Below are 26,630 nucleotides of genomic sequence, written 5' to 3'. Positions count from 1 at the left end.
ATTCAAAGCTGAATAAAATGGGAAAAAAGTGGGGAACGATAATAGTCGAGAGGGGATGAATAGGCCAAGGCTGGTCGCACATAGCCCTGCACTAATGGTAGTGCTTTCATCCCTGCCGGCTGGAAGGAAACGATGCCGGACTGCTAGTCCTGGCTGGCCGGAAACGAATTTCCTTATTCCATTATCTCGACCTTTTACGGAATAGAAATAACGATGAATATCGATTCCCCCACCTTGGAAAAAAAATCCTCGCTTTCCCCTCACAAGGTTGTTCCACTTTCCTTCTCGTACGCATTTCCCATCGTTCTCAACTTCTTTTCGTGATAAATGATTACAAATTTCTAAATTTCTCTTAATTTTTTACTTTCTCCGTGGCCCTCGTCCGTCTCGTTACAGTTTCTGTACCAAAACGCCTGTACTATTTTCATAGCCTGGATTAAAACCAAAATATTTGCTCTAGTGTCTTACGTTTGACTACAGAAATAATCCGTTTTTCATCGTGCATTTTTTTCCCATGACGGCCGGTTTTTCCAGTGTCCTGTTTAAAAATGCAACTTTAGGTCTCTTGTAGTCGAAGTCTGTTTGAGAAGGTGTGAGTTGAAATGTGTGTTCTGCGAGGTGATGGACCTGTCATCCTGTTCTGCGAAAGGAAAACCCAGACATCAAAGGCGCCGACAGAACTGCCAATACTACCAATACTCACTGCTTTTAGATGAGAAAAACCTTTGATAAAATAAAAAAAGGAAGTCAAAATAACACAAACCAACTGTAACAGAATAACTGAGTACGGAATTATCCTAGACGGCCAAAATTTGTTTTCGGTCGTATAAATTATTTGTGAATTTGTTTTCAGCATTAAGTTAATAAATTATTTGAAGGATATTTTTAAATATTGAGGAGGTTCTGATTCTTCTAATTTCCACTTTATTAGAGAGCCAACCTTCTCTGGGGCCACGATTTTCAAGGCAATGTAAACGAAGAGGTAGGCGGAAGAATTGCCGGTTGTTATAACACCAAAATTAGTATAATTTTGGTAAATTATTAATTCCCAGGGTAGAAGTTCACCTTCACAAACAAATATGTTTTTGTGCTGTTTTAGAACAACGTTTTATCCGTGTTGTCCGACGATGGCCCTTTATTCAGATAATTTGTTTATTTGATACGGTTGTGGTGCGAAAAACGCTTTATACTGCTGAGAAGTGGAGCACCACAACTGTAGGTCTGTCTGGGGTTTTCTCTGCTCATTTAGTCCTTTCTCTCACCTTGTCTTTTGAGTAAGATGCTTTTCCTTTTTCGGAAAAACAAAAACGGGTTAGGATCGATCCTATCACTGTAGGGTAAGCTGAATGGTTTTTTTTATATATAGGGTCACTGGTGTCCAAAATAAAAAAATCGTTACTTATTTTTCCACGACACGAAAAGTATACCCCTCTAGGTAGTTGAGAACTTTATGCGGTTCCTCTTAGCATATTTTTATAAGAAGAGGCTACTGTTTTTGGACCAAAGCTTTGCAACAAAGACCATCATCCTTCGATATCTTCACAACATTGGCGGCAGGTTTCTGACTCAGTTTTTCTCGGAAGTTAAATTCGTTTTCTGGTACCCACGTCAGTTATCTACCCGTACAGTAACATAAGTTAGGGCTTTTTAATTGAAGGTGGAGGAGTTTATAGCCTTCAGTACTTCTTGGCATTTTGAAAATATGTGTATAGTATTTTAAATATTTCCTGTGTGCAGAGTTCTATTGCATATATATTGGAAAATTAATTGTGTGTGGCCTAGATGATAAGGCCCTTATAGATTTTCATTTATATTATAGATTTTCCCTTATAGATTTCATGGTTTATTCTTTCAAAATTCTTCTCAACGGTGGTTATCAAAAAAAATCCAACACGCCCTGGTCCAAAAAAGCTTTTCTTTAATCACCTTAATCGCAAAACTTGAGGAAGTTTGCAGGTTTGAAGACTACATGTTCACACGTTTGAAATAGAGTTTGATGGTGAAAACCAAAAGGTATAAAGGATAAAGTAGTTTCTCATACCGAGCAAATCTCAAATTGCATCGATTTGGCAATTTGATGAATGGATTTAATTAGCTATTAAAAAAAAAATGCGTGTACATATTTAAAATTATTTGTGTGAATGGGCAGAGCCGGATATGAAACTCGTCAAAGCAGCCCGCCGTAACTCCCAAGCAGGACTTTTTATTCCATTTGTATAAATACAAACAAGGCTTTTGTGTATAAAAACAAAGGATTTTTATTAGAAGATGGTACCGATTCCCTTATTTATATTTATAAATGTATCGTGTTTAAGATAAGAATGTTATTGTATTGGGACTTTTTTTTAACGAATACTTTTTGTTTTGTGTTTAGGTGAACAGCAAAAACGAATGGGAGCAGGTTCTTGCGGATTTCGATATACCGAAACAATGTGTGAACAGCTCCGTGGCTATCAAGCAAATCTACCTGAGGTAAGCGGCCCCGTTTCTCCTTCTACTTTTGCAGGATGGCAGCGTCGTTGATGTTGATGAGCTGTGTTGTTGTTGTCCTCGACGGTGGTGGGGTTGTAAACTGAGCCACGTGCTTTCGGTACCGCAGCTCGAAATAGCCGGCGAGCATAGCATCCCGGCGGCGCTGCTCATCCCCTCCATGCTCTCAGTCCCATGCACCCCACGTGAAGCCGAGAGCAGATCTCCCGCCAAAATTGGCACCCTTCCCGCCAAAATAGGCGCGCTCCTCCTACTGCTCTACTGCGGCACCCTTCTGCACCACGGATACACCTCCCGCCAAAAGTCAAACCGCGTCGCTGTCAACGACGTCATAACTTGCCTAAAGCCTTCTGTGCATTTTTTATATCAAACATCGCAACTTATACATTGTCATAAATAATTGGGTGACTGTAGCTATTAAAAAAATAAAAGGCAACCTTATTGTGAGATTTCACTTTGATGGTGTAATGAACCTGCACTCGTTTGTCAACGCCTTCAACATCAATTCTCTGACTTGTGAAGCTGGCTTTTGGTAGTTTGATAGTTGGTTAGTTCTGCAAGTTGTTAAAACATCGTCCCATCTTTCCAGGACAAAACCCTGGACACTTTATTAGGTTAGAAAAAAAAGGAGGGGCCTCCTAGATACATTGCACAGGGATGAAAGGATATGAAAAAACAGATGCCCTTGGAAGTAAGTTATCATCCACTAACTAACAATATAGATACTTGGAATAAAAAAAAAGATCTATCCTCCCGTGTAAAATTTGCCTGTCAACCTATTTTACTACTACATATCTTGCCCCCCTCCCAAAAAAAGAAGAAAAAAATAAATAAAAATGAGAACTGCATGTTCATGTTTAATCATTAGACCTGATAGCCCATATAATTGATAAAATCAAAAAGAATCCTTATAAGACAGGGGAAAAATAAAAGGTACTTCAAAAATTGAATTAATACGAAATGCTTAAACTTTAAAATTGCAATCAAAGTTTTTGAACTTGAGTTTTGCCCAAAGGGTGCAGATATATTAAGGATAGTTTTAGAACCATTGGCAATTCTTTCCTGTTCTTCTCTTGCTTTTCCCATTTTCTTCCTACTAGTCTATTTTTTTGACGCTTCAAGCAAGTTATATTCACGTCTATTAACCGTTGAGGAGTTCGTTTCCCTATCCCATTGCCATCCAGCTCTTGCCACACTACCTCAGGGCCTCAATTGAAATGAAATATGCTATAATAAATCACCACGCACTATAATAAACACAAGATACACAGAAACATGGTAGTCTGGTTGGCATCCATATTTTCCCGGTCTCTATATTCGTCGGTGTTGTAAGTCAGGAGCCGCTTCATTCACGTTAATAAATTACATTCACTCGGCCCCAGGGTACTCGATATTCCTTGGTGTAATTGGGGGAAGAAGCATCACCATTCTCGCTACTAAATCCACCCACACCAAAACTTTATTCACACTGCCCCATACTAGTCGATATCGTCAGGGTAATTGAGGAAAAGTTACTCCATTCACGCTAATAAATTACATTCACTCTGCCGCAGGGAACTCGATATTCCTCGGGGTGTTTGGATATAGCCCCATCATTCACGCTATTAAATTATATCCACACGTCAAACTTTATTGACACTGCCACAGACTACTCCATCTTCCTCGGGAAAAATCCCTCTATTCACGCTAATAAAGTAGATTCACACTGGCCGAGACTGCTCAATATTACTCGGTGTAATAAAGGAAGAAGCCCCACCATTCACGCTGCTAAATTACTACTAAATTAGTTTTTAATTGGAGCTAATATAAGCTAAATACAGTCATAAAACATTTTAATACCATATTTTAATTCCAAATTATAACTGCTTAGTATTAAGCATATAAACAATGAAGACATTAAGTGTTATATATATTAATAATAACCACATAGCAGTGGTTGTTACATGTTAATGGTAAACATAAAAAAGAAGAGAGATAGAAAAACAAGAACATCAATAAAAACAATTATGCCTATATAAAATGTTGGTTTAAGCCCTACTTCACTTTCACGGCAGATCCAAGAAGTAACTATTTTGCCAATCTATTTCTATTTTTGTGATTCTGATTCTGGAAATCAGTCTTTCTGCTGGGGCATGGAACGGATTTATTGGACTGTGATGATCTGTCACTCATTTTTCTTATCATGCCCATGGTTGTTCACCATTTCAAACTCTGTGTTTGGCCACTTGCCCAATTTTTGTGGTGATTCCAATGTCAGTTAATCCACGTTTGAAGCAGGATCACCGCTCTCGCTCTCCCTGACGTCTGAAAGTATTCATCACCAAAATATCCATTTATCAAATTCTTGTGGTGATACCAGAACTGTTAATTCGTATTGGAGGATGGAACACTTGCCTTGTTCTGTCTGACTTCTGAAAAGTCTACAGCAGAATATCGAATGACGAAGTACGGAATGGTTAAGTATCATTTTTTCCGCAACTAGTCATACTGCTGTCAGTAATATATAAACACAGGAATTTTTTTTTAGAAGAAAAAAGCGAGAATAATAAAAGATGTAGCAATTTTCACCTAAACGTAGACAACCCAAGGTTCTAAATTTGGAAAAATAAAGGTATTTCAGATGGAGGAAGTAACGAGACATTAGACCGGTTTTTGGATGGGACAGCTGAAAAAAAATTGAAGTGCCAAGAACATTTACTTAGGAAACGTTTTGGGACGTAGTACACAAGGTTATAAAATTCATAGACCAATTAGTAGAGTGAACTGTAAGTACTGAATAGGGGATACAATAGCCGATAAAAGGCGCATTATAAATTCTCCTTGAATTTATATAATGAATGCATTCATTCATTCATTCAAGGTTGGTATTATTCAAATAAGAACATAAGACAAAGCAGACGTTAGACCAATATCTGACAGAAATGCCCAAACTCGTCTGGGTTAAACAGGGATGACGTGAAGACCAGCATGACTCGACATACTAAAAATGTGTGAATTATCTATGAATTTATCGATGCCATGATAGTATGAAATCGGCAATGAACACCTAATTCGAAATGGTGGTAACCGCGAACTGAATGGCTAAAATTAGTAATTGAGTTAGAGGAGAGGTTAACTTATTACTAGGTTGTCCTGCGTTCTGGGTCTCGAATGATCTCGCATGTTGGTTGTTTTTTAGCTTATACTACATGTTTTTGAACGAACTTTGTTTGGAATAACCAGGTATATCGAAGCTATTTAAAACTTTAAACTTCCTTATTTAGAACTTTAATATATTTTATTGTTTATATTACTTTCTGTCATCGGTTTACGTCCTGTTCATTTTAAATTCCTCTTCGTCAGGTCGGGAACGGGGAGAAACCCAAACAAACGCCCGTTGTAAACCCACCCGTCAAGGGAGAATGAATTTATTCTACGGACGAAAGTTCATTGGCCACGCGCGAAGGCCGGAAGAGACCCACGGCTTCCTCACTGCGGGTGGACTCAGACAGCCGGTCGCAACCGCCCCGGAACTACTTTCTCCCGTCCTGAATTTTATATGTACATTCCTTAAAACTAGACGCTAAACGCTTATGTTTTTCGCCCGTTTAAAGTCACTTAATTGTCTGATTCAATTATTAACATTATCAAAGAGAAACTTCCACCGGGGCTAAAACTGAAATGTAGAAATAGTAACAGCCTAACAAAGGAACATCCGATACTCATGACCTCAAGAGACGACAGAATGTTCAAGCATTTCTAAACAAATATAAGTACCAACAAAGAATGAGAAAGAGGGAAAACTCCAACGGCACCATCTGCTGGTTCATTAACAGATCTAGAACGAAGATCGGGGGCAGAAGTATTCAGTGCTAGAATCAAATACTCAGAATCTACGGGAAAATACACCAGTATCTTCCAGGCTATAAGTCTATAAATTAAGAGTTGTACCCAGTCCAACTTAAACAAGGGGTACAAAAACAAGAATGTCAAATAGCCAAACAGCCATCAAAGGACAAACATTATTAGCTCAAAGATGGCTCTGAATTGCAAAACTAAACTAACCATATTCGGTATGGAAAACAAAATCATCCTCTGCTAGGTCCCAGGACATGTGGGTGGCAACAAGAAAGCGGACACCCTTGCAATAAAAGGGGCTGCTTACCTCTGATAGGTCCTGAGCGCTTCTTTGGCATAGGATTCACACTATCAACGAACATCTCCGACAAATAGACAATAAGAAAATGAGGAAATAGTGGAATTCACTCATGGGACGTAAACAATCGAAGAATCTTCTAGAAAATTTTGGTAGGAACGAAACAGCAGAAGTCATCAAAGGAAGCAGGAAAAAACATCTAGGAGTCTTGACAGGACAGACTGAATGGACGGTTGAAACAGATTGGTATAACCCAACACTGCACGTGAAGATTATACAAAGAAGCAGAGGAGACGCCGACACACCTACTAAAAAACTGTGGCGCCACATTTGCCCTATGGGGGAAGTAAGTGTATGTCTCTTCTGACTGTAGAAGTAATTCAACCACTGAAACTGGGCCTACTAATCTTAATATTCCTTGATGAGTTAGGACTCACCCGTGTGCTATAATCACAGAACGGAGATACAATTGCTCTCAAAGAGGGTATTACGCACCCCGAACATTACATCTACATCTACAATTGTGAGATTCCATCATGGGCTCAGCGGATTTATGAAAATAGTTTGGTTGTAAAATGGGCCGGAGAAGAATGAAACGACTGAATAGGCATACTTACAAATAGTTTGATGTTGCTTGATTAAAAAAAATCACAATCTAGGGTGTTTCGTTTCAAAAGCTCGAGGATTTGACGGCTTACATGGAAAACAACTGCCCTTTTTTTATTATAAAAGTTGCAAGTATAAACATAATTAAAATCGATGAAGATCCTACGAATTCGTTCAATTTGTCGATAAATTTAATTGAAACGAACATTTGATTTAATTTAAGCGTTACACTTTGTCAAAAGCACACAATTAGTTCAAGAAGGATTTGTATTAAATGATTATTAAACAAAAAATTAGCAACTTTGAACAGCCCAGGTTGTCCCCTTTTCCTTTCCAAGACACGTTTTATCACTCAATAGTTTTCATGGTCAGATTGGATAATCTAGGTTATCGTATTGACTGATTTTTATTAATCCGAATGGCTGATTATGTTTAGAATAGCATCGCAAATCCGGCTGACAGTTTGTTTTGTTTTCTATCGTTAACGATAAAGGCACAAAGAGCCTTTCAGTCTGAATTTTCTTAGCTGTGCGGGGGAAAAGCCACAGAAGCAGGCCTTAATCGATATGTCAGCGTAAACACGTTCGTTTTTGCATTTAAAAAAAATCATCGAATCTATCCGCAAATCGCAACGATTCGACAGAAAATTATATTCAAAGGAGAAATATTTTTATTACTATGGTCAGCAATACCCAAGGACAATTAGTAATTGAGTCTCAGGCCTGAGTTACTCAATGTTCGTACGAGGAGGTCTTTAGGCCATCGCGTTATGGGAAAGTATAGATAAGGGCTTGGGCAAGTACGATCAGGATGGATGGAAAGCTTTTGTTTTCTTGGGCAAAAGGTTGTTATGGAGTTGGTGGCATAGTGAGAAGCTTTGGCAATTTGTCTTAGGACTTTTGGAAATATTAGATGCTGCACATTGGATAGAACCCAAACCATTTCACTCCGTTTGTCCAATTGGTCGCAGCAATGTCTATATAAAAGTTAGTTGAATTTGGACTTCAAAACCGATCTCGGTTCTAAAAGTCTTCTGACTTGTCTCTTAAGTCTTGTGTTGGTGTTCATTGGAAGTCGTTAGTTCCTGTTGATGTACAGTGGAGATTTTATTGTAGATTTTGTTTAATGGTAAATGTTGACTGTGTTCATTTTTCTCGTTCAGTCTTGCCCTCCATTTTTCATCAGTGACTGTTCATTTGTTTAAAAGTAATCGATCCTTTCATTTTATTTTTGAGTTAGCAACCAACGAGGAAAAAAGGGCCAGAATACGTGGGAATCGTCATTTTAGATTTAATAAACGGAAGAAGTTATTACCAGAGCTTTCCTCATTCTGATTATCGTGAAAACGAACAAAAGTCGAGTTGTTAAAATCGTATTATTATTTTAAAAGCTAAAAATGTGTATGAATATGTAATGTATTGTTAAACATTAACAGAATTGTTTGACTTGATGGATCTTTGGGTCGAGCGGTTTACGGCAAACGATTTAATTGTTTAATTGACTTTAATTCCTGTGTCGCTTCTTTCTTTCTTTTTACAACCAACTCGACTGACGTTAACTGCGTTCGTTTTTAGAAAATCCGATCGGTCATCCATCACCGGAACTCATTACCGAGGGGTAGGCATTATCTTCACGATGCGGTTTCTTCGTGACGCTGTTGTAAACCGCAGAACAGAATTATAGCGTAAAATAAAATTGTCTTTGTCTCTTTTACCGAAAACCCCCACATTTTAAGTGCTTTAAAGGTTCATTAATGTAATGCAAATTGATCAAAAAATACAGTTTACTTGAGGACAAAAGAGACGTAATTTGATCGCTACATATCTTCTTTTGTCTGCCTATCCTCTGGTTTGGCCTGTCAGACCATTTTCAGCTTCTCGTCATCTTCAGTTCAGGGACAGTCCAAACAAACGAGGATAGACAAGCTTGCGTTACATACACTTGCTTTTAGTTGTTCTCTATTTTATACTAATCAAATATCTATAATGTAAACAAACGGCATGATTCATTGATAGCCAACTAACCAGACTTCGAGAATATGAAGCACTCTGAACACATTAAACTGTAGTTTGGTCATTTTCGACCAATTGACTATGCCTAACTATCTTCAGGCATCCAAACAGCATGAATCATGGATAGCTAACTACTCGGGCCTGTATCGAGGATATGTATTTTGGTCATTTGAAGTGTCTATCAATTTAACCATCCGTAACGACCTTGGGCTATCCTCAGGTTACAACTGAACAACATGCATGATTCATTGATATCAAACTACCAAGGTCCAGCATCGATAAGATGAAGTATTCTGAATACAATTACACTGTACTTTGAAAATTTTTGATCATTTAGTTTTTTGATAGTGTCCATCCTGATTTTGTGGAACCCTTGATGGGTAGGAAATAAACGATCTTTTCCAGAATAGGTCCTATTTTGGATAAGTCAATTGATTTCCTCATGATCATTTGGGTTTGCCTGTCCATCCAACCATCGTTGACAATCACTAACTATCCTCAGGTTACAAGTGATCATTTGGGACTCTCCATCCATCTAACCTTCTCTGTCTATCTTCAGGCTACAATTGAAAGTTTGATCATTTGAGGTCATTTGGATCTGACTATCCATATAATCATCCCTACCCATCCTCAGGCTACAACTGAAAGTTTGATGATTTGAGGTCATTTGGGTCTGCCATCCATCTAATCATCATTACTTATCCTCTGGCTACAACTGAAAGTTTGATTATTTGAGGTCATTTGGGTCTGCCATCCATCTAATCATCATTACTTATCCTCTGCCTACAATTGAAAGTTTGATCATTTGATGCTATTTGAAACTATATCCCCATCTAATAATTTCTACCTATCCTCAGGTTACAACTGAAAATTTGATCATTTGGGTCTTTACCTATCCTCAACTAACCACCCTGGCCTACATTGAATACACTTACTCTAGTTTGGTCATTGTCGACCATTTGGGCCCGTCAGACGCGTTGAAGGAATACTTAAGCATTAACAAGTGATGGGTTTGTGTTTTGAATCTGCGAGGTGATGACGATCACACAACGATGATGGTACAAGACACATGATAACCGTTGTTACATTCTTAAAGCCCAGTGAGCTTGAATATCAACGAAAAATTGTCGGCAGTTAATAAGAAGCACCGATCTTTCGTCCATTACCTCTCGGCCCGGCGAGACAGGTTTTCAGCAGACGAGAGGCAAAACCTGTATGCCAGTAGGCGGACCCGAATTACATTAGTTTTAACTGCAGACAATCCCATCCGATACAATTTCGATATAATTTTTTTTTTATATTCTACGCAACAATCAGACATGAAAAAGAGATCCATTTGAAATCAATTTTTAATTGTACTTTTATTGATTGTATCCGTTAACGTAGGTTAACCTATTTTAAAGGATGCAATTAAACCTTTGTTGTTTTCTGTCAATCCGAAAAGACAAACGTAACTGTTAGAAAAACCAACAACTTAATTCTTTTGACGTTGAGCAAAGTTGCAAGGAACAATTGAAAAAATGAGATAATCTAGTAATCATTAATTCCTCTTGATTATATATATTTTCTTAATATGTATTTAAGTAGATTGAGCCAGGCTTGTGTTGAGATATGTAAAAATTCGTTCTAATAATCGTGCAAAGTTTTTCATTCGTGTCATGTCTTCCTGGAGTTATGATTAGTTTTGTTGTCTCAAAACTGAGGGAGTTGTTCAAAATTTCTACTTTGCGAAATAGCACCACATTTTTCGCAAATTCTTCAATCATCAGTCACTGTTTTGAAAATTTATCTTGAGTTTTCATCCCATCTTTGTTTTTTTGACTTGTCTCTTAGTCAGGGGTTGTGAATATATTATTATAAATATCCAACCATTCTATTTGATATTAGTTTTGCAAATGATCTGTGGGTAGTCTATTGGCCTATGAAACGTGTATTCAATTTAATGGAAAAAAATATATATTCATAAAATTTGCTCTGTAGAACACAATGAATTTGTAACAATTCGATAATAGCCCTAATGACAAAAGGCAATGAGGAAGTTGGCAATAGGAAGGAGTTGAGTCATCACAGTATTGTATATTTTTTTAAAGCAGCCTATAGTTGAAAACGATGAAGTAATCTACTCTAATATTAACCAGATATGTAGAATCTTAGCAGAACACTCCTGAAAAATTATAGTATTGATATGTTAATAAATGGTTGCACGATCGGTGGCAAAATAAGGATCAAATTAACTATTCATAACACCCAAAACATACGGTGCACCTAAAATCCCAAAAAATCCGGAGAAAATCAGATGGCTCCAAAACCAGTGAAGAAGCCTGGTCAGGTGTATTCTGTGTAACCCGAAAATATGAGAATTCAAACTCCGTATTTCAAGCTAATATNATAAATTAAACTCAAAAAGTCCACAAACGAGCGAGTCCGTCCATGTGTACAAAAAGCTCCTAAACCTGGGCATAACATTAATTCAATGGAGACCATAACCTAGGGTACCAAGGTTCAAGTCACCTACTTAAAAAGTAAAAAAACAAAACAAAAAAAAACGGATAAAACACATGAAACTGAACTTTGGAACTAGGCAATATACAATAAGCTAACACGCTGTAGTGCTTGGGAAATTCCAAACCCTAATAAGAAGTGGAACCAAAACAAAATGAGAAGTGTACCAACTCTAGATGTGTCAGACATAGAAAACCCATATGCAGGTTTTGCATTGTGGACGGTACTTACACTACCTTAACTTCGAATGCGAAACAATTAATGTTTTACTTAAAAGAAGGGATCGAGTCAGTTGAACTGAACTTAAACATTAGAAAAAGTATATGTATTGCTAGGTGAATTACAAACCTCAAGGAAAAGTGGACGAAGTCTATATATGCAGACATGGACAACAAATTAGAAGATTATGCAGTGTGGGAGAAACCTTCACCCATTCTTCGAATGCGAATCGAGACCGTAGAAGTGTAGACCTAGAGTACCATGATGACTCTTCCACTTCTTAAAAACAGTCATTTGAACCGAACATAGGAACTAGGAAAGGTACAATAAGCCATAAAGCTGCAAAGCTTGAGCTGTTCTAGTATCCTCAGTAACATGTTTGTGCCTTTGGCATAGCTGGGATGTTTGATCACGAAATTTAATTAATTGCCACCTTTTGAACCTCGTATGCAGCCAATATACTGAAATAGTCCATGTCGTAGTTGGTTGGTTTTAATCACTACCTTTAATATTCTTCATTAACAATTATTCAAAGCCTGCTTTTCGACAAATCCCTTTCTTAACAGACAAACCCACATATTCATTTTAATTAATTTATATCCGCCGTTTATTATCAAAAGGATTGCATAATTTATGCTTTGTTTCATAGGAAAATCGGGGGGGGGGTATTAAACCGAAGGATTAATCAATAGAAGTCCATATTTCCCATCCTCCAATTAAAATAAATGCGCCTTCATTGGAAATCAATAAACCTATCCGGTTTATTAATTTTGTAACAAACCGTTTCCAACATTCTGCCCCATTGTTCATATCCGGGGGAATTAAAAAAGGACAGAAGATTGAATCATGGTAATTTGAGCTTCTTGGGTAGAAAAGACGGACGGACACTACTTCTTGTTTTATAATGGATTCACCATATCAAATTCTCACGGATCGTATAAAACCATCCTGTCTTAATATATTGTATTACAATTATAAAACAAATATATTTGAAAATGCATTCTTGCTCTAACTCTAAACAGTTCCTAGCAGATGCCTTCACGTTGTCGACCCCAATATCATCATCCTTTGAGCGTAAAGAATACGGTATGGAAACCTTCGTGAACCGCGTGTGGCATGTGGGTTTCCTATTCAAACACTTACCTAATCTTTCGCTTCCGTACAGGACGATTCTTCCGAGTTCACCAGGGGTCAGACTACTCCGATTACGGTCCTGTGGGAGCTGGAGTAACCGGACTAACCCTTACCTCCTGTTAGACCGCAGGCATCCCAACTTCACCCTCTACCCTCCTAGCATCCTTTGCAAACGACACAGCCGTGCTCTTGTCTCTGATCCCGATCGTGCAATTGCCTCCAGGAATTCCAGGCGCACGTCCAAAGAATAGCCGAATGGAGCAAACTACAGAGGGTAATGCCTTCGTTTAACCAGGAACCGACACACCAATAAAAAGACAAGAACTGAACAGACCTTTCTGACTTCTTTATAACTTGGACGTAAATTAACATGTCGGGGGGAAGAAAAAAAAACCAGATTTGGATATAATGGACTCGAACTACGAAGCTAAGGTTACCAACATCTAACGTTTCATAGTCAACGCTCCCTACTCAGTACCCAATACCACCCTCCACAACGAACTCAAAATACCGTTTGTAAATAAATTAATCTCCACCAAATTTTCTAAGTTCCATCCATAAATTCACTACTCACCCCAACCCACTAGCCCAATCATGTTCAACATAATGCAATCTGACGACCTCCTCTCCAAGGACCTTGTGTAAAGTTGGGAGAACCACAATGGTCCCCTTAAGACATAGCGAATTGTAAAAATTTATGATAAAACCCATAAAATCATAATTTATTATTTTAAACAGATGGAAATAAAGCTAATGCGCTATAAAATCCAATTATTATAGATTTGCTTGATTAATCCTGATTTTTCTCATCTGGACAACACATTTCGTTGGTGGAGTAAATGTGAATTGTCCACTCCAGTAAAAATTGTTTTTACTTAAAATCAGGGTTATTACGAACAGTTTTATTTTATTAATTAAATAGTTGATAAATATATTTTTTTTTTGCTGAAGGAAGCTACGTGACTATAATTCCAGAGTCATATTTTTTCAAGTTGGAAGAATAAAATTCATTCAGCTAGAAATTCTAAAATTAGTTCAGTTCGTGAATCGGCTGTTATATGGCCAAAGATCACTTTTCAAGAGCTTGATTTCTCGAGGAGTCTCTATACATTTTTTTGTTTTCTTTCAATTCGATGAATATTGATTTCAGGGGGACAACGTTGTGTTTCTCTCGGTCCCTTTCCATTTGGCCTATCAATTATGTATTTTTACGTGGCATCCAGTTCGCCATTCATGTTTCCTTTTGGAATCGATATAAATTAAAGTCAAATCCAGAAAGCCTTTGAATATTTCACTTAACGGGGGCTGAATTGATTTGGCCGAGTGCAAAGGACGCCAGAGGGTTTGTATATTATGCCATTCGGAAGACTAGATTTGAATCTTTATACTTTATTTGATTCATTTCCTTTGATCTGGTTCCTTTCCGCCATGGTGTCAAGGCCTTTAAAAATAATTACATAACACATTGTGCTGTAAGTAACAGTTACATAACTATTTGAGGAAAAGCGTAAGTTTACTTTGCAGATCGAAACTTGGCCAATATTAAATTTTTATTCTTGACGAATCCTCCTTGTTTCAAATCTTATTACAGTTACGTTTATTTTGCTAGTCGGACAGATGGAAACAGCGTGAATATACAGGACGTTAGACTGATCAAAAGAGCGAGGATATACAGACGGAAAGTGACTAGGAATGACTGAACTACAGATCCATCAACCCTCAGATGAAATCTCACAACTTACAGTTTACCTAATCTGACCTAATCTAACGGTAACCATAACCCCACCTAACCTAACAGCCTACCCAGGCGCACTCCCCAGCAACGAGAAATAGTTACGCAAAAATGGTCACGTAAATTTGTTGTATCCAATAATAATAATGTACACAATAATATTTGTTGTGTCCAGCCAAAAATCATATCCTCGTTAAAACAATAACGTATTTTTATGGCTTCTTCCTTTTCCTTGGTCTTTGTGCTATAATGGAACTGTGCCTTAAGAAAGTCATGTTCATAAGAAATTAGAACCCTTATAGCAGGAGAAAGTACATCTAAAACAGTGCGGATATGCACACCAAAATGCTCGGAAACTACTGATCTGCAGGTTCATCAATCACCCTGCAGACCCCGTAGGAAATCACACAATTTATAGTTTAGATGGATGGATTTTATTTTGTAAAATCTTAACTTTAGACTTTTTTTTATCCTTTTAACCTAACCCTACATTATCTAACCTAACCGTAACCTGTCCCAACTTAACCCTACTTGACCTAGCTTAGCCAGGCGTACCCCCTGGCAACGTGAAATCGATGACGCAAAATATTTGTTGTCTCCAGCCCAAAGACATCCGTATTGAAACAGTATCGTATTTATATGGCTTCTTCCTTTTCTTGGGCATTGTGCTAGTAGATTTGCCTTTAAGTTCATGTTCATCAGAAATTTGAGGTCTTATAGCATGAGAAAGTGCACCTAAAACGGCGAGTATATGTAGACCAAAATGATCGAAAACGACTACTTTTTAGAGAACATGCTGGAGTTTTGCTGAAATCACACAAAAACTCGCGCTTCACACAAGAAAACCCAACATAGTCCTAACAAACCAAAGCCTAACCTAACCGAACTCTAACCCTAACCGTACCCAAACCTTAACCTTACCCTACTTAAACCCAGTAGCTAACTGTAACGCTAATCCTAAATGGCTGAAATCTTACAAAAATTCGCGCTTCACACGAGGATACCGTACATAACCTAACTCTACATATTCCTAACAAACCATAACCTAACCTAACCGAACTCTAACCCTAACCGTACCCAAACCTTAACCTTACCCTACTTAAACCCAGTAGCTAACTGTAACGCTAATCCTAAATCTACCTAACCTAACCTCAATTTTGTGCATCGATGAGAAAATGATTGAATCCAGCCTAATAACATATCCACTCTCAAATAATATCGTCCGAGTAGTTTTATGGTTTCTTCCTTTTTTTTGAACATGGTGCTGTATGTTGCTCTTCTTGGAGAGTGAATATCACGCATTTTTCCCCATTTAATTCAATTTTAAGACATCAATGTAAGAACACAACACACATTACAGTTTTTTCCCATTGCCTTATAACTTTTAAAACCTCTTCCCTTTGAACGTAATAAAATAAGAATGATCAATTATCAATTGGCATTGGTTATTTCTAGAGCAAGTTAATTTGATGTTATGATGTGAATATATTTGCTGGTTTATTACGAAAATAATAGATTTCTTTAAATTTCGATTTTCTTCTAATTTCAATAAACTTTCTCTTTTTGATTGACAACAGTATGGTTAGTAATACTTTTTTGTTTTCGATTGAGAACAGTAGGTTTAGCAACTGTATAAAAGAATCCCCTTCTCTCGTTTTTAATTCGTTGTTTTCATTTTGCAGGTATCTCGACAGGTATGAGAAGATCCATTACCTCGGGGAGGTCGGCGAGAGGGGTGCGGATGACGACGAGGACAGCAGGCATAGAAAATGGTCGGCCAGGGCGCTCCATTCCGTACCCCTCACATACAACCATGCACAGCATAATGTCAACGGTAATTATTTATAATATTTAATAGTCACAAGGCATCAAACGTCCATCGCTTTTTGTAACTTGCCGCTCTCATCGTCGAGTTGATTAAATTTGTGAAGTGGTATCGTACATTATTCTCCAAAGTTTGAATAATTACATAGACAAATTTTGAACGATAAGAGAGATGGATACTGTGTTTACAACCACGAGTTGAACGTGAAAGAATGAATATGTAAACGTTGTTGGTTAGTACAAGTGCAAATAGGTTGAACAAACAAATCCACAATGGCATTTGGAAAATTCGTTTCAAGTAGAAAATTTTCCGAAACGTGACGAGTTTTCCCCGGGCAAGTGTACAACGGTTTCACGCCATGTTAGCCGCATAATTTCATCCAAACAATGCCATAATCACCCATCTTAGAGAGACAACATGTACCGTCGGATGGGAGGAAAATCAAAAGAATTCAGAGTGGTACGTGTTTCTTGTTTTCGATGGATTCTTCAGCGAATCCTTAAAAAGCCTTATGGATTCGTTCGTACGATAGATCTCGATTATGGATTGACTTAGCACAGTGGGATCCCCTTTGTGGTCTGTTCTGCTTCCTCTGGTTACCTCCGGCCAATGGTTTGGATCCCCAGAGAAAAAACGTACGTACGTTTTTGCTTCCAGGGATGTATCAGCTTCACACGCTACGGATTCGTCCCTACGGTAGATCAGGAGTAAGGATTGATTGACTACTGTTGCTTTCTCCTTTCATACGAAACGGAACGGTCAACACATTCAAACAGCAGTTGGCTGTTTTGGTCTGATGTCAGCTCTACTCTGCTCTTTTCTTATTTGATTACCTGCGGTGGTTTGTAGCCCTTGAATCCACGAATGAATCAGCCTCACACTACGGGAATAAGGATTGACTGACTGCCTTAACACGAGACGGAACGGACACCACTCTCGGAAATGGACTGTTTTGGTGTGAAGTTACGAGGGGAAATAATATCGCTTTATGGTCATCCTACCCTACTGTGCTTCCTCTCGTTTAGTTACCTCCGGCAGCTTGCCTCTATATGCTGTCACGGTTACACGAAGGAGAAGAAATCGGATACACCGTTGATTAATAAAAGAAGAGATGATGTAGGGATGTTGTATGTTCTTGTAAACCTCTTACAGCTGCAATATACTTACCCAATAAAATATATCACTCGTTTTATTTTTTTTTAAATAAGGTTTATATCAATGTTAAGTAATAGAAACAGTCATTGTATTAATTAAAGTGGGTGTGTCACTTAAAATTGTAATCTTCCGTCTCACGACTCTTTACATCTGACGTTGCTCAGAATGATTATAACGACATTTCAAATTTATGTAAGCTGTCGATGTTAATAATTTATTTAACCTATGATTTTTTTTGGGGGGGGGATTTCCTCCTGTGGACTGAGGGGTGACCTGCAATTTGGTCGTTAGCGATCTTCCTCGTCTGCCTATCCTCGCTGGGTTGGTCCTCGGACGCACTGAAGATGAGGAGACGCAGAAATGATTCCAACATCCCAAGCCAACGAGGAAGCAAAACGAAATTATCGGCCAATTTACGGAAATGCTTTTTGTCAATTTTATCAACGTTTATCGTTTTACTTTTATGAAAATATAGTTGTACTCACAGAAGATCAGAAGATTTCTCACGACCTCATATCATTTCTATTAATATTTTGATTTCTATTTTGTCTCGAGAGGAATTTTACCTTTTTGGAAAAAATAGCTCTACTCACAGACGTTTTCTCCCTCACTTCAAAACATTTTGTATTTATTTTTTCGATTTCTATAAAGTCTCGAGAGGACTTTTGCCATAAAACTTAGATCTTTAAGTCTTATTTTTTATTTATTTATTTTTTTATTTTTTACGAGGGTTTGCAACAGCAGAGGTCATATAAACCCTCAGGGTGCCGGTGTTTTTGAAAAAAAGCCCATTTGTAAGTATGTCGGGTTTGAATGCAGGGCCGCTGGATTCGAACCCGGGACCTTTACCTTACAGTGATGAGCGCCGTGTCAAAGACTAAACCTTGCGGCCACCGACGCCCCTTTAAAGTCTTATTAATTGTTTTTAAAGCAAAATTCAGTATTTAAAAAAAATATATATATATTGAGATCTCTTTGTACTTTGTGCCAATTTTTCATGTAAATAAATTAAAAAACAAACAATAAACATGAGTTTTAATTTTTAAAAAATTGTTTTCTTTCTTAATAGGTGTTTTTCTTGGCATTAATTTCAAGTAACATGCACTGTATTACTAAGTAATTAAACTAAAAAAAATTATGTTGATCAAGATGCCAGTTAATGCTCATAAAATCATTAATAAGACTTGTTATAGTTTTATAAATTTTGAATAGTTTTAACACAGATTATAAAAATTAGGCTTAAGTTTTAGTTAAAACACGGGTTAAAAGTATGGTGACATGGTTGTTTGATTTAACATTAATTGAGCTCTCAGCGCGTTGCTACTAGCTGACCATACAGACCCACAGAGAGGACACTCCTAACGACCGCCAGTACTGACTCCAGCTGAGAAGTCAAATGTTATTTAAACTGCGAATCGTATTATGTTTTTCCTTCTTAATTTTTAATATCTGAGTGAGTGGAGGGTGTGGAGCTGTCAACCCCTGTATTGATTGCAAAGAGTGGAACGCAAGCGTCAGTCCCGGGCTTGCGCAAAACGGTGGCCACTTCCATTTCAAAATAATCATAAATAATTTAACCCGATATTCAATTGTTCTTTTCTGGGTGGAAAAACGAAATTGTCCCGACTATCGGTCGAATCGAGTCCTAGCTGGAGGTGGGCCCGGTGGCTGTCCGACGGGAATCTTTTTGAAATCCGATGATTTAACCCTCTCCATTCTCTTTCCCACCTTAAAACGCATCTCGTCCTTATGAACCGGAAGTGGGACTTGCAGCTCATTCAAGGGCAGGGATTCACTGCCCATTGGTCGCGACGTTCGGACAAATTGGACGCTTCCCCTCGTCTCGACAGTTTAGGTTTGTGGTCGATGACAAAAATCCAAGTTCAAATCTTGTTTAATTATTTTAATTTGAACATTAATACCAACCATAGTAAAAATTTCTACAATCTATAGGCTGTTTTTCCCGTACTGTCCTCCACAACTATGCTAAAATCAGATTTAAAAAAAACAAAAAAAACTGTACAAGTTAGAATTATTCCGACCACTGTTACCTGTTCACTATATTGAATAAATAGAACTATTAATGCGAGAGATTCTGTGTTAATTACTTTGTTAATTGCTGGGTAGTGTTTTGGAAATGTTAATTTTTTGACCCAGAATAAAATTAAAAACACCCTTTCTATTAGATCTTACATTATTCATTATTTTCAGACATCATTCAGATCATGTTAAAGGAATGGGTTTAGAAAACAAGCCTATTTTAGTTTAAATAAAAACACCCTGTGAAGAAAGTATACTTTAGGTTGCCCTGTCATCATTTTATCATAATTAGATATTGGCTGAAATCTTGAAAAGTTTGGTTTAATAATTCATCATGTGTTTCTAACTAAGAACAATAAGTTATACTTACCCTAATGTGGTTCATTTTCTTATAAGTTATACATGTTCTAACTTCATTTCTTATAAGTTATACTTGTCCAGATGTGGTTAATTTCGTATAAGTTATACTTCTCCTAATTTCATTTTTTATAAGTTGTACTTGTTCTAACTTCATTTCTTATAATATATCTTTGTCCGAATTTGATTTCGTATAAGCTATACTCATCTGAACTTTATTTCTTATAAGTCATATTTTTCCGAACTTCATTTCTTATAAGCTATACTCATCCGAACTTCATTTCTTAAAAGTCATAAATTTCCGAACTTCATTTCTTATAAGTAATACTTGTCCGAACTTCATTTCTTTTAAGTTGTACTTATCCGAATTTCATTTCGTATGAGATATTCAAATGAACGTAATTTCTTATGAGTTATAATTGTCCGAATTTAATTTCGTCTAATTTATACTTGTCCGAACTTCATTTCTTTTAAGTTGTACTTATCCGAATTTCATTTCGTATGAGATATTCAAATGAACGTCATTTCTTATGAGTTATAATTGTCCGAATTTAATTTCGTCTAATTTATACTTGTCCGAACTTCATTTGTTATGAGTTGTACTCGTACGAATTTCATTCCCTTATAAGGTACTTGTCCGAAATTCATTTTTTCAAGTTATACGTGTCCGAATAATAACACCCCGTGAAGAAAGTTTTTGGGATAGCCTGTTATCATTTTATGATAATTAGATCAAGGTCTTGAAATCTTGAAAAGTAACTCAGATCAGTGTTGATTGTTTGGGGGGGGGGGAGTTGAAAACCCCATCTTCTAAGCCGAGACTGACAATAAATCGGCCCAGGCTTTTTAGAGATTAATAAAATTCCTCGGAAACATATTCGTCTGAAAGTCGTGGAGGAAAGGGATTATTGCTACTATGAAATCGATAAGCACCCTTCTTCGCTTGTCCCTGCTTTCTTTCATGGCACATTTCATACGATCCATATCAACTTGTGTACAAAGGTTTTTTTTGTCTTATTTACTTGCGATGGACAGTTTTTCGGTTTTGCGGTCCGGAGTGTAGGGGGATTAGGGAATTAGCGTCATCTACCTGAACAAAATAAAAATTGTGATTCATTCGGGTCGTCCTGATAGATGAACGAACCTGTAATTTGATCCTTAGCGATCACGGTCTTTCAGCCATGGCTTCTCGCCATCTTCAGTATTTCTATAAACGCAGACCAATATGGTCTGTAACGGCCAAATTGCATACGTCGACATTTGTCCAAAAAAACCCCGTCAGTTTTCTCAATTCGTCACTGTATCCAAAACAGCTACACTCCATTTTTATATCAAGGTCTTTAAGTACTGAAATCATCCAGCCGTCCCATAAAATAATAAAATTATTACAATTACGTAAATAGGTTTCTGTATGAAAGGCTCCAGTTATATTCTGCGCAATCCTTGAAAGTAAATTAATGGTACCGACCATTACGATATCTTTACCGAGAAGAAAGATATTACCAACTTTTTCCGAAGAAAATATATACCAGTATAATTATAAATAACATTGACATGATTATGATTAGCACATGTTTATTTTTGGTGTTTGAAACTATGCATTCTGTAGAAATTTTTTTAAAATTATTTCCAAAAGGATAGTGTAAATAATAAAATGTAATATGTAAATCGATATGTAAATGAATTGACCGCAAAACAATTGAAAATATTCACTTAATCTCTTACAGTCATAAAACATTGGATTCGTTACAATCGAACATCGATTCTTCTGACCTTTTTGTAATGAATCACGGATTATGGAAAACAGAATAGAACCATTAATATTTGAGCGGGTCAGCGAATCAAATTTTGTATAATAAAGGTTGTTTGGCCAACTGCCACCGTGATGGGAGTTTTTGCTTAACCCTTCCAGTTGTACAAATCGTAGCATGAACAAAAACAGGTGGACCAAGCAACGTAGTTTCATTTCGTATAAGCTATACTCGTCCGAGCTTCATTTCTCATAAGTTATACTTTCATTTCTTATAAGCTATACTTATCAGAGCATAATTTCTTATAAGATATACTTGTCCGAATTTAATTTCGTATGAGTTATACTCGTACAAATGTAATTTTTTTATACTTGTCTTCGCTTCATTTCTTAGAAATTATACTGTCCGAATGTGATTCATTTTCGTATAAGTCCTTCTCCTGATTTCATTTCTTAAAAGTTATACTTGTCCGGATTTAATTTTTCTTTTTGTAAATTATACTTTTACTAACCTCATTACTTATAAGCTATACATATCCGAACTTCATTTCTTATAAAATTATACTTGTTCGAACTTCATATCTTAAAAGTTATATTTGTCGGATTTCATTTCTTATAAATTATACTTGTCTTAACTTCATTTCTTATAAATTATACTGGCCCGAACTTCATTTCTTATAAAATTATACTTGTTCGAACTCCATTTCTTATAAAATTATACTTGTTCGAACTTCATTTCTTAAAAGTTATATTTGTCGGATTTCATTTCTTATAAATTATACTTTTCTTAACTTAATTTCTTATAGATTATACTTGTCTTAACTTAATTTCTTATAATTTATACTTGTCCGAACTTCACTTCTTAAAAGTTATACTTGTCGGATTTAATTTCTTATAAATTATACTTGTTTTAACTTCGTTTCTTATAAAATTATACTTGTTCGAACTTCATTTCTTAAAAGTTATATTTGTCGGATTTTATTTCTTATAAATTATACTTGTCTTAACTTAATTTCTTATAAATTATACTTGTCTTAACTTAATTTCTTATAAATTATACTTGTCTTAACTTAATTTCTTATAATTTATACTTGTCCGAACTTCATTTCTTATAAAATTATACTTGTCCGAACATCACTTTTTAAAAGTTATACCTGTCGGATTTAATTTCTTATAAATTATACTTGTTTTAACTTCGTTTCTTATAAATTATACTTGTCCGAATTTCATTTCTTAAAAGTTATACTTGTCGGATTTCATTTTTCCTTTTGTAAATAATACTTTTCCTAACTTCATTTCTTATAAGCATACTTGTCTCAACTTCACTTATAAATTATACTTGTCCGAACTTCATTTCTTATAAAATTATACTTGTTCAAACTTCATTTCTTATAAAATTATACTTGTTCGAACTCCATTTCTTATAAAATTATACTTGTTCGAACATCATTTCTTAAAAGTTATATTTGTCGGATTTCATTTCTTATAAATTATACTTGTCTTAATGTAATTTCTTATAAATTATACTTGTCTTAACTTCGTTTCTTATAAATTATACTTGTCCAAACTTCATTTCTTAAAAGTTATACTTGTCGGATTTCATTTCTTATAAATTATACTTGTCTTCATTTCCTATAAGCTATACCCATCCTACCTTCAATTCTTATGTTATACCTGTTCGAAATTATTTCCTTATAAGTTATAGTTGTACGAATTTGATTCCTTTTTATACGTGTCCAAACTTCATTTCTTAAAAGTTATACTTGTCCGGATTTCATTTTTTATAAATTGTACTTCTCCTAACTTCATTTCTTGTAAGCTATACTAATTCTACCTTCTTTTCATATATGGTGTACCTGTCCGAATTTGATTTCGTATAAGATACACTCGTCCGAGCTATACGAGTATAACTCATACGAAATGAAATTCGGACAAGTATAACGTCAAGAAATGAAGCTCCGAATTTCATTTCGTATGTGTTATAGTCGTATAAACTTGTCCTTCATTTCTTTACACTTGTCCGAATTTCATTTCTTGAAGTTAAATTGTCTTAATTTCATTTCGTATGAGTTATACTTGTCTCAACGTTCGAACAGCCGAGTCAATTACTTTTCAGGATGCGTACTTCGCCAGCCAAAATTGAAGCAAATTTACATTTTGGTTGAATTAAGTCAACAGGTGTTTCCCACTGCTTGATCCGTTGCTGGGCAACAGTACTATGCTATACTAGGAAACGACCGGGTTGAGGGGGACCTGTTTTCATTATTCTCCCTCATACTCACTTCAGCAACTTATATTAAAACAATATAATTTTTTTCTTCTTCGTATTGTGTTTAGTATCAATTAGACTAGATGGCAAATTAAATTTTTTTGGATAAATCTGGAGATTTTAATATTTGGAATTGAATTACGTTACAGTGTGGATTTCAAAAAGCGCTGATGTGATACCGTAAATAATTGTTAAAACGTTACGAAAAAAATGGTTTCGTCGAGAGTTTATTAAATAGAAGCAGTGGCGGCAGCCGGGCGCCTTCTTCCTCCTCGTAAACCCGCCCGTCACGGAAGTTTTGAAGGGATTTTCATTGATCTTTATCCGAGCGGTTGATGAAGTCGGCCGCCGTCCCCTTCAAACTTGAAGAACTCTGAATGAGGTGTTACTTCCCGCTGGATCGTCTTCCCAATTAAAATCAAGCCCTGTATCAAATTCAATCAGCCGAATTTGTAAAACACCGTCCTGAAGTTTTATTTGACCCCTTTGTGGGGCGTTAAAACAGTTTCAGCCCTAATCCAAAAAAAAGTACCGTAGTTTAAAAATTGTATATTACAATTTTTGACGAGCAGTGTAAAGCAAAGAAATGTTACTAAATTATATTTGAAGATTGGTATAATCCAACAGAGTATGTGTAGATACTGCAAAGAAGCAGAGAAAATACCAACACACCTACTAACAAACTGTGGTGCCACATTTGCCCTACACTTTTCCATATTGGTTTAATGGTAAATGGTTTTTATGCACATCCTCCGAAAGGGGATTCCATACAGTCAGTCATATTAAAATGTAAGTCTAGAGACGAAGGAGCCCCTGGGTCCTCCGGTGGTGGCCGGTTGGCTGGTTATAGGGTTGGCGTTCCTCAGGGTTAGACAGATATACAATTGCTTCCAAAGGACACAGGATATTACATACCTTAGTAGTATCCATAATTATCGCCAACCTGTTAGTTAATTAAATGGATGGATTTTGTTTTTCCAAATGTTTACTTTAAGGGAACACAGAGCTTGACTGAGTCGAGCAAAAACTCATGCTTTGTATTCGCATAGTTGCTCAGTTTGACGGAAAAGTAGTGAATCTTAGATATGTAACCTAACCTAACCCAATCCAACCTAACCTAACCAAACCAGACCCATACTTTTCCTGGTTATGCAGAATTGATGAGCTCAGTCTATCAGACCTATTTTGACATTTTCCATCTTCATTTATGGTGATTTTTAGACAATTACAACTAAATGTTTGTAAACTAAATGTGTCAAACAAACAAAAACTGTGGTCAGAAAGGACCCACTACTTCGTCACCTAGTAGACTTCATGGAGACATACAGTTTCTTGAAATTAAGCTACTTAAGAATAATAAAAGTATTAAAGTATTTTAGTTTGTACCATTTCAATAAAAAACATATTTATAATCTCCAACAAAAAATAGAAGTTTTGTGAAAGTTGAAACTGCATCAGTTGAATTATGATTGTGTGAACTCTTATTATCTATGAATTATGCTGATGAACTGGTGATACCAGATTATTTATCAGCACCATAAAGCCTTTTCATCAGCGGTTGAACGTCTAGAAAGAAGTTCCAATAAAATGTTTCGTTGAAATCCTGTAAACCATGATTCTATGACTATTTACTCTATTTACAATTATCATGGATAATAATCTAACAGTATAAGTAATTGAGGATATAATGCTTTATTATTTGCTTTTTGAAGTAGTCAAGAAATCAACACAGAAAAGTTTTGATGTGTCATTTGTGGGCAAAGAGAAAGAATCGCAGGGATCAGTGAAGGTCTAGGGGCAATGACATTCTTAATAGTAGGCTGCAATTTTAAATTAGCATTTCTTCCTTCTTTTTTTTAAAGTCTGTTAACAAATTATTATTTTTTCAAATGTTGATTAAAAAAAAAAAAAATACCATCTACGTTCATACCTCATGTCTCTTTATAATTTTGCCCTCCAACCGGATTATTAGCTTTTGAAAGTTGGCCTTAAGCTAGAATATTTTTGTTGACTTAGGGCCAGGATCAGTTAGTGATGTGTGATATATATTTTGAAATATTAACTTAAGTAGTTTGATGATTGAATAATGCTCTCCTTTTCAAGGAACTAAACTAGATTTAAAGAAGTTTGGAACATAACAGAAAGATGTTTTGTGAGCAGTATAATTATTCTAGTTTATGACAATTAATTAAGGTTTTTAGTTGAGATGAAAAAAAGCTAATGGCACGAGAGGGATTCGAACCCACGACCTTCGGCTAGATACGCCGCTGCTCTNTTTTTTTTACGAGGGTTCACAACAGCAGAGGTTATATCAACCCTCAAGGTGCCGGTCCGGAAAAAAAAGCCCATTTGTAAGAATGTCGGGTTCGAATGCAGGGCTGCTGGATTCGAACCTGGGACCTTT

At 36.3% G+C, this 26,630-nt stretch overlaps 1 protein-coding gene across 6 annotated transcripts in view; it reads left to right on the top strand.

Annotated features, from left to right (window-relative positions):
• Positions 1–26,630, top strand: part of LOC106671783 (AT-rich interactive domain-containing protein 2) — a 92,561-nt gene that overhangs the window by 52,111 nt on the left and 13,820 nt on the right. For all 6 annotated transcript variants that reach the window (XM_014402735.2, XM_014402740.2, XM_014402729.2 and 3 more), the window contains exons 3-4: positions 2,375–2,472; positions 16,513–16,664. In XM_014402735.2, the coding sequence (XP_014258221.1) occupies positions 2,375–2,472; positions 16,513–16,664 (250 nt within the window). The remainder of the gene's footprint in view (positions 1–2,374; positions 2,473–16,512; positions 16,665–26,630) is intronic.

Source organism: Cimex lectularius, unplaced genomic scaffold (genome assembly GCF_000648675.2).
Source record: "Cimex lectularius strain Harlan isolate CLEC.00 unplaced genomic scaffold, Clec_2.1 scaffold159, whole genome shotgun sequence".
NCBI lineage: Eukaryota > Metazoa > Arthropoda > Insecta > Hemiptera > Cimicidae > Cimex > Cimex lectularius.
Note: the sequence above shows the minus strand (reverse complement) of the source record. Positions and strands in the feature narration are given on the sequence as shown.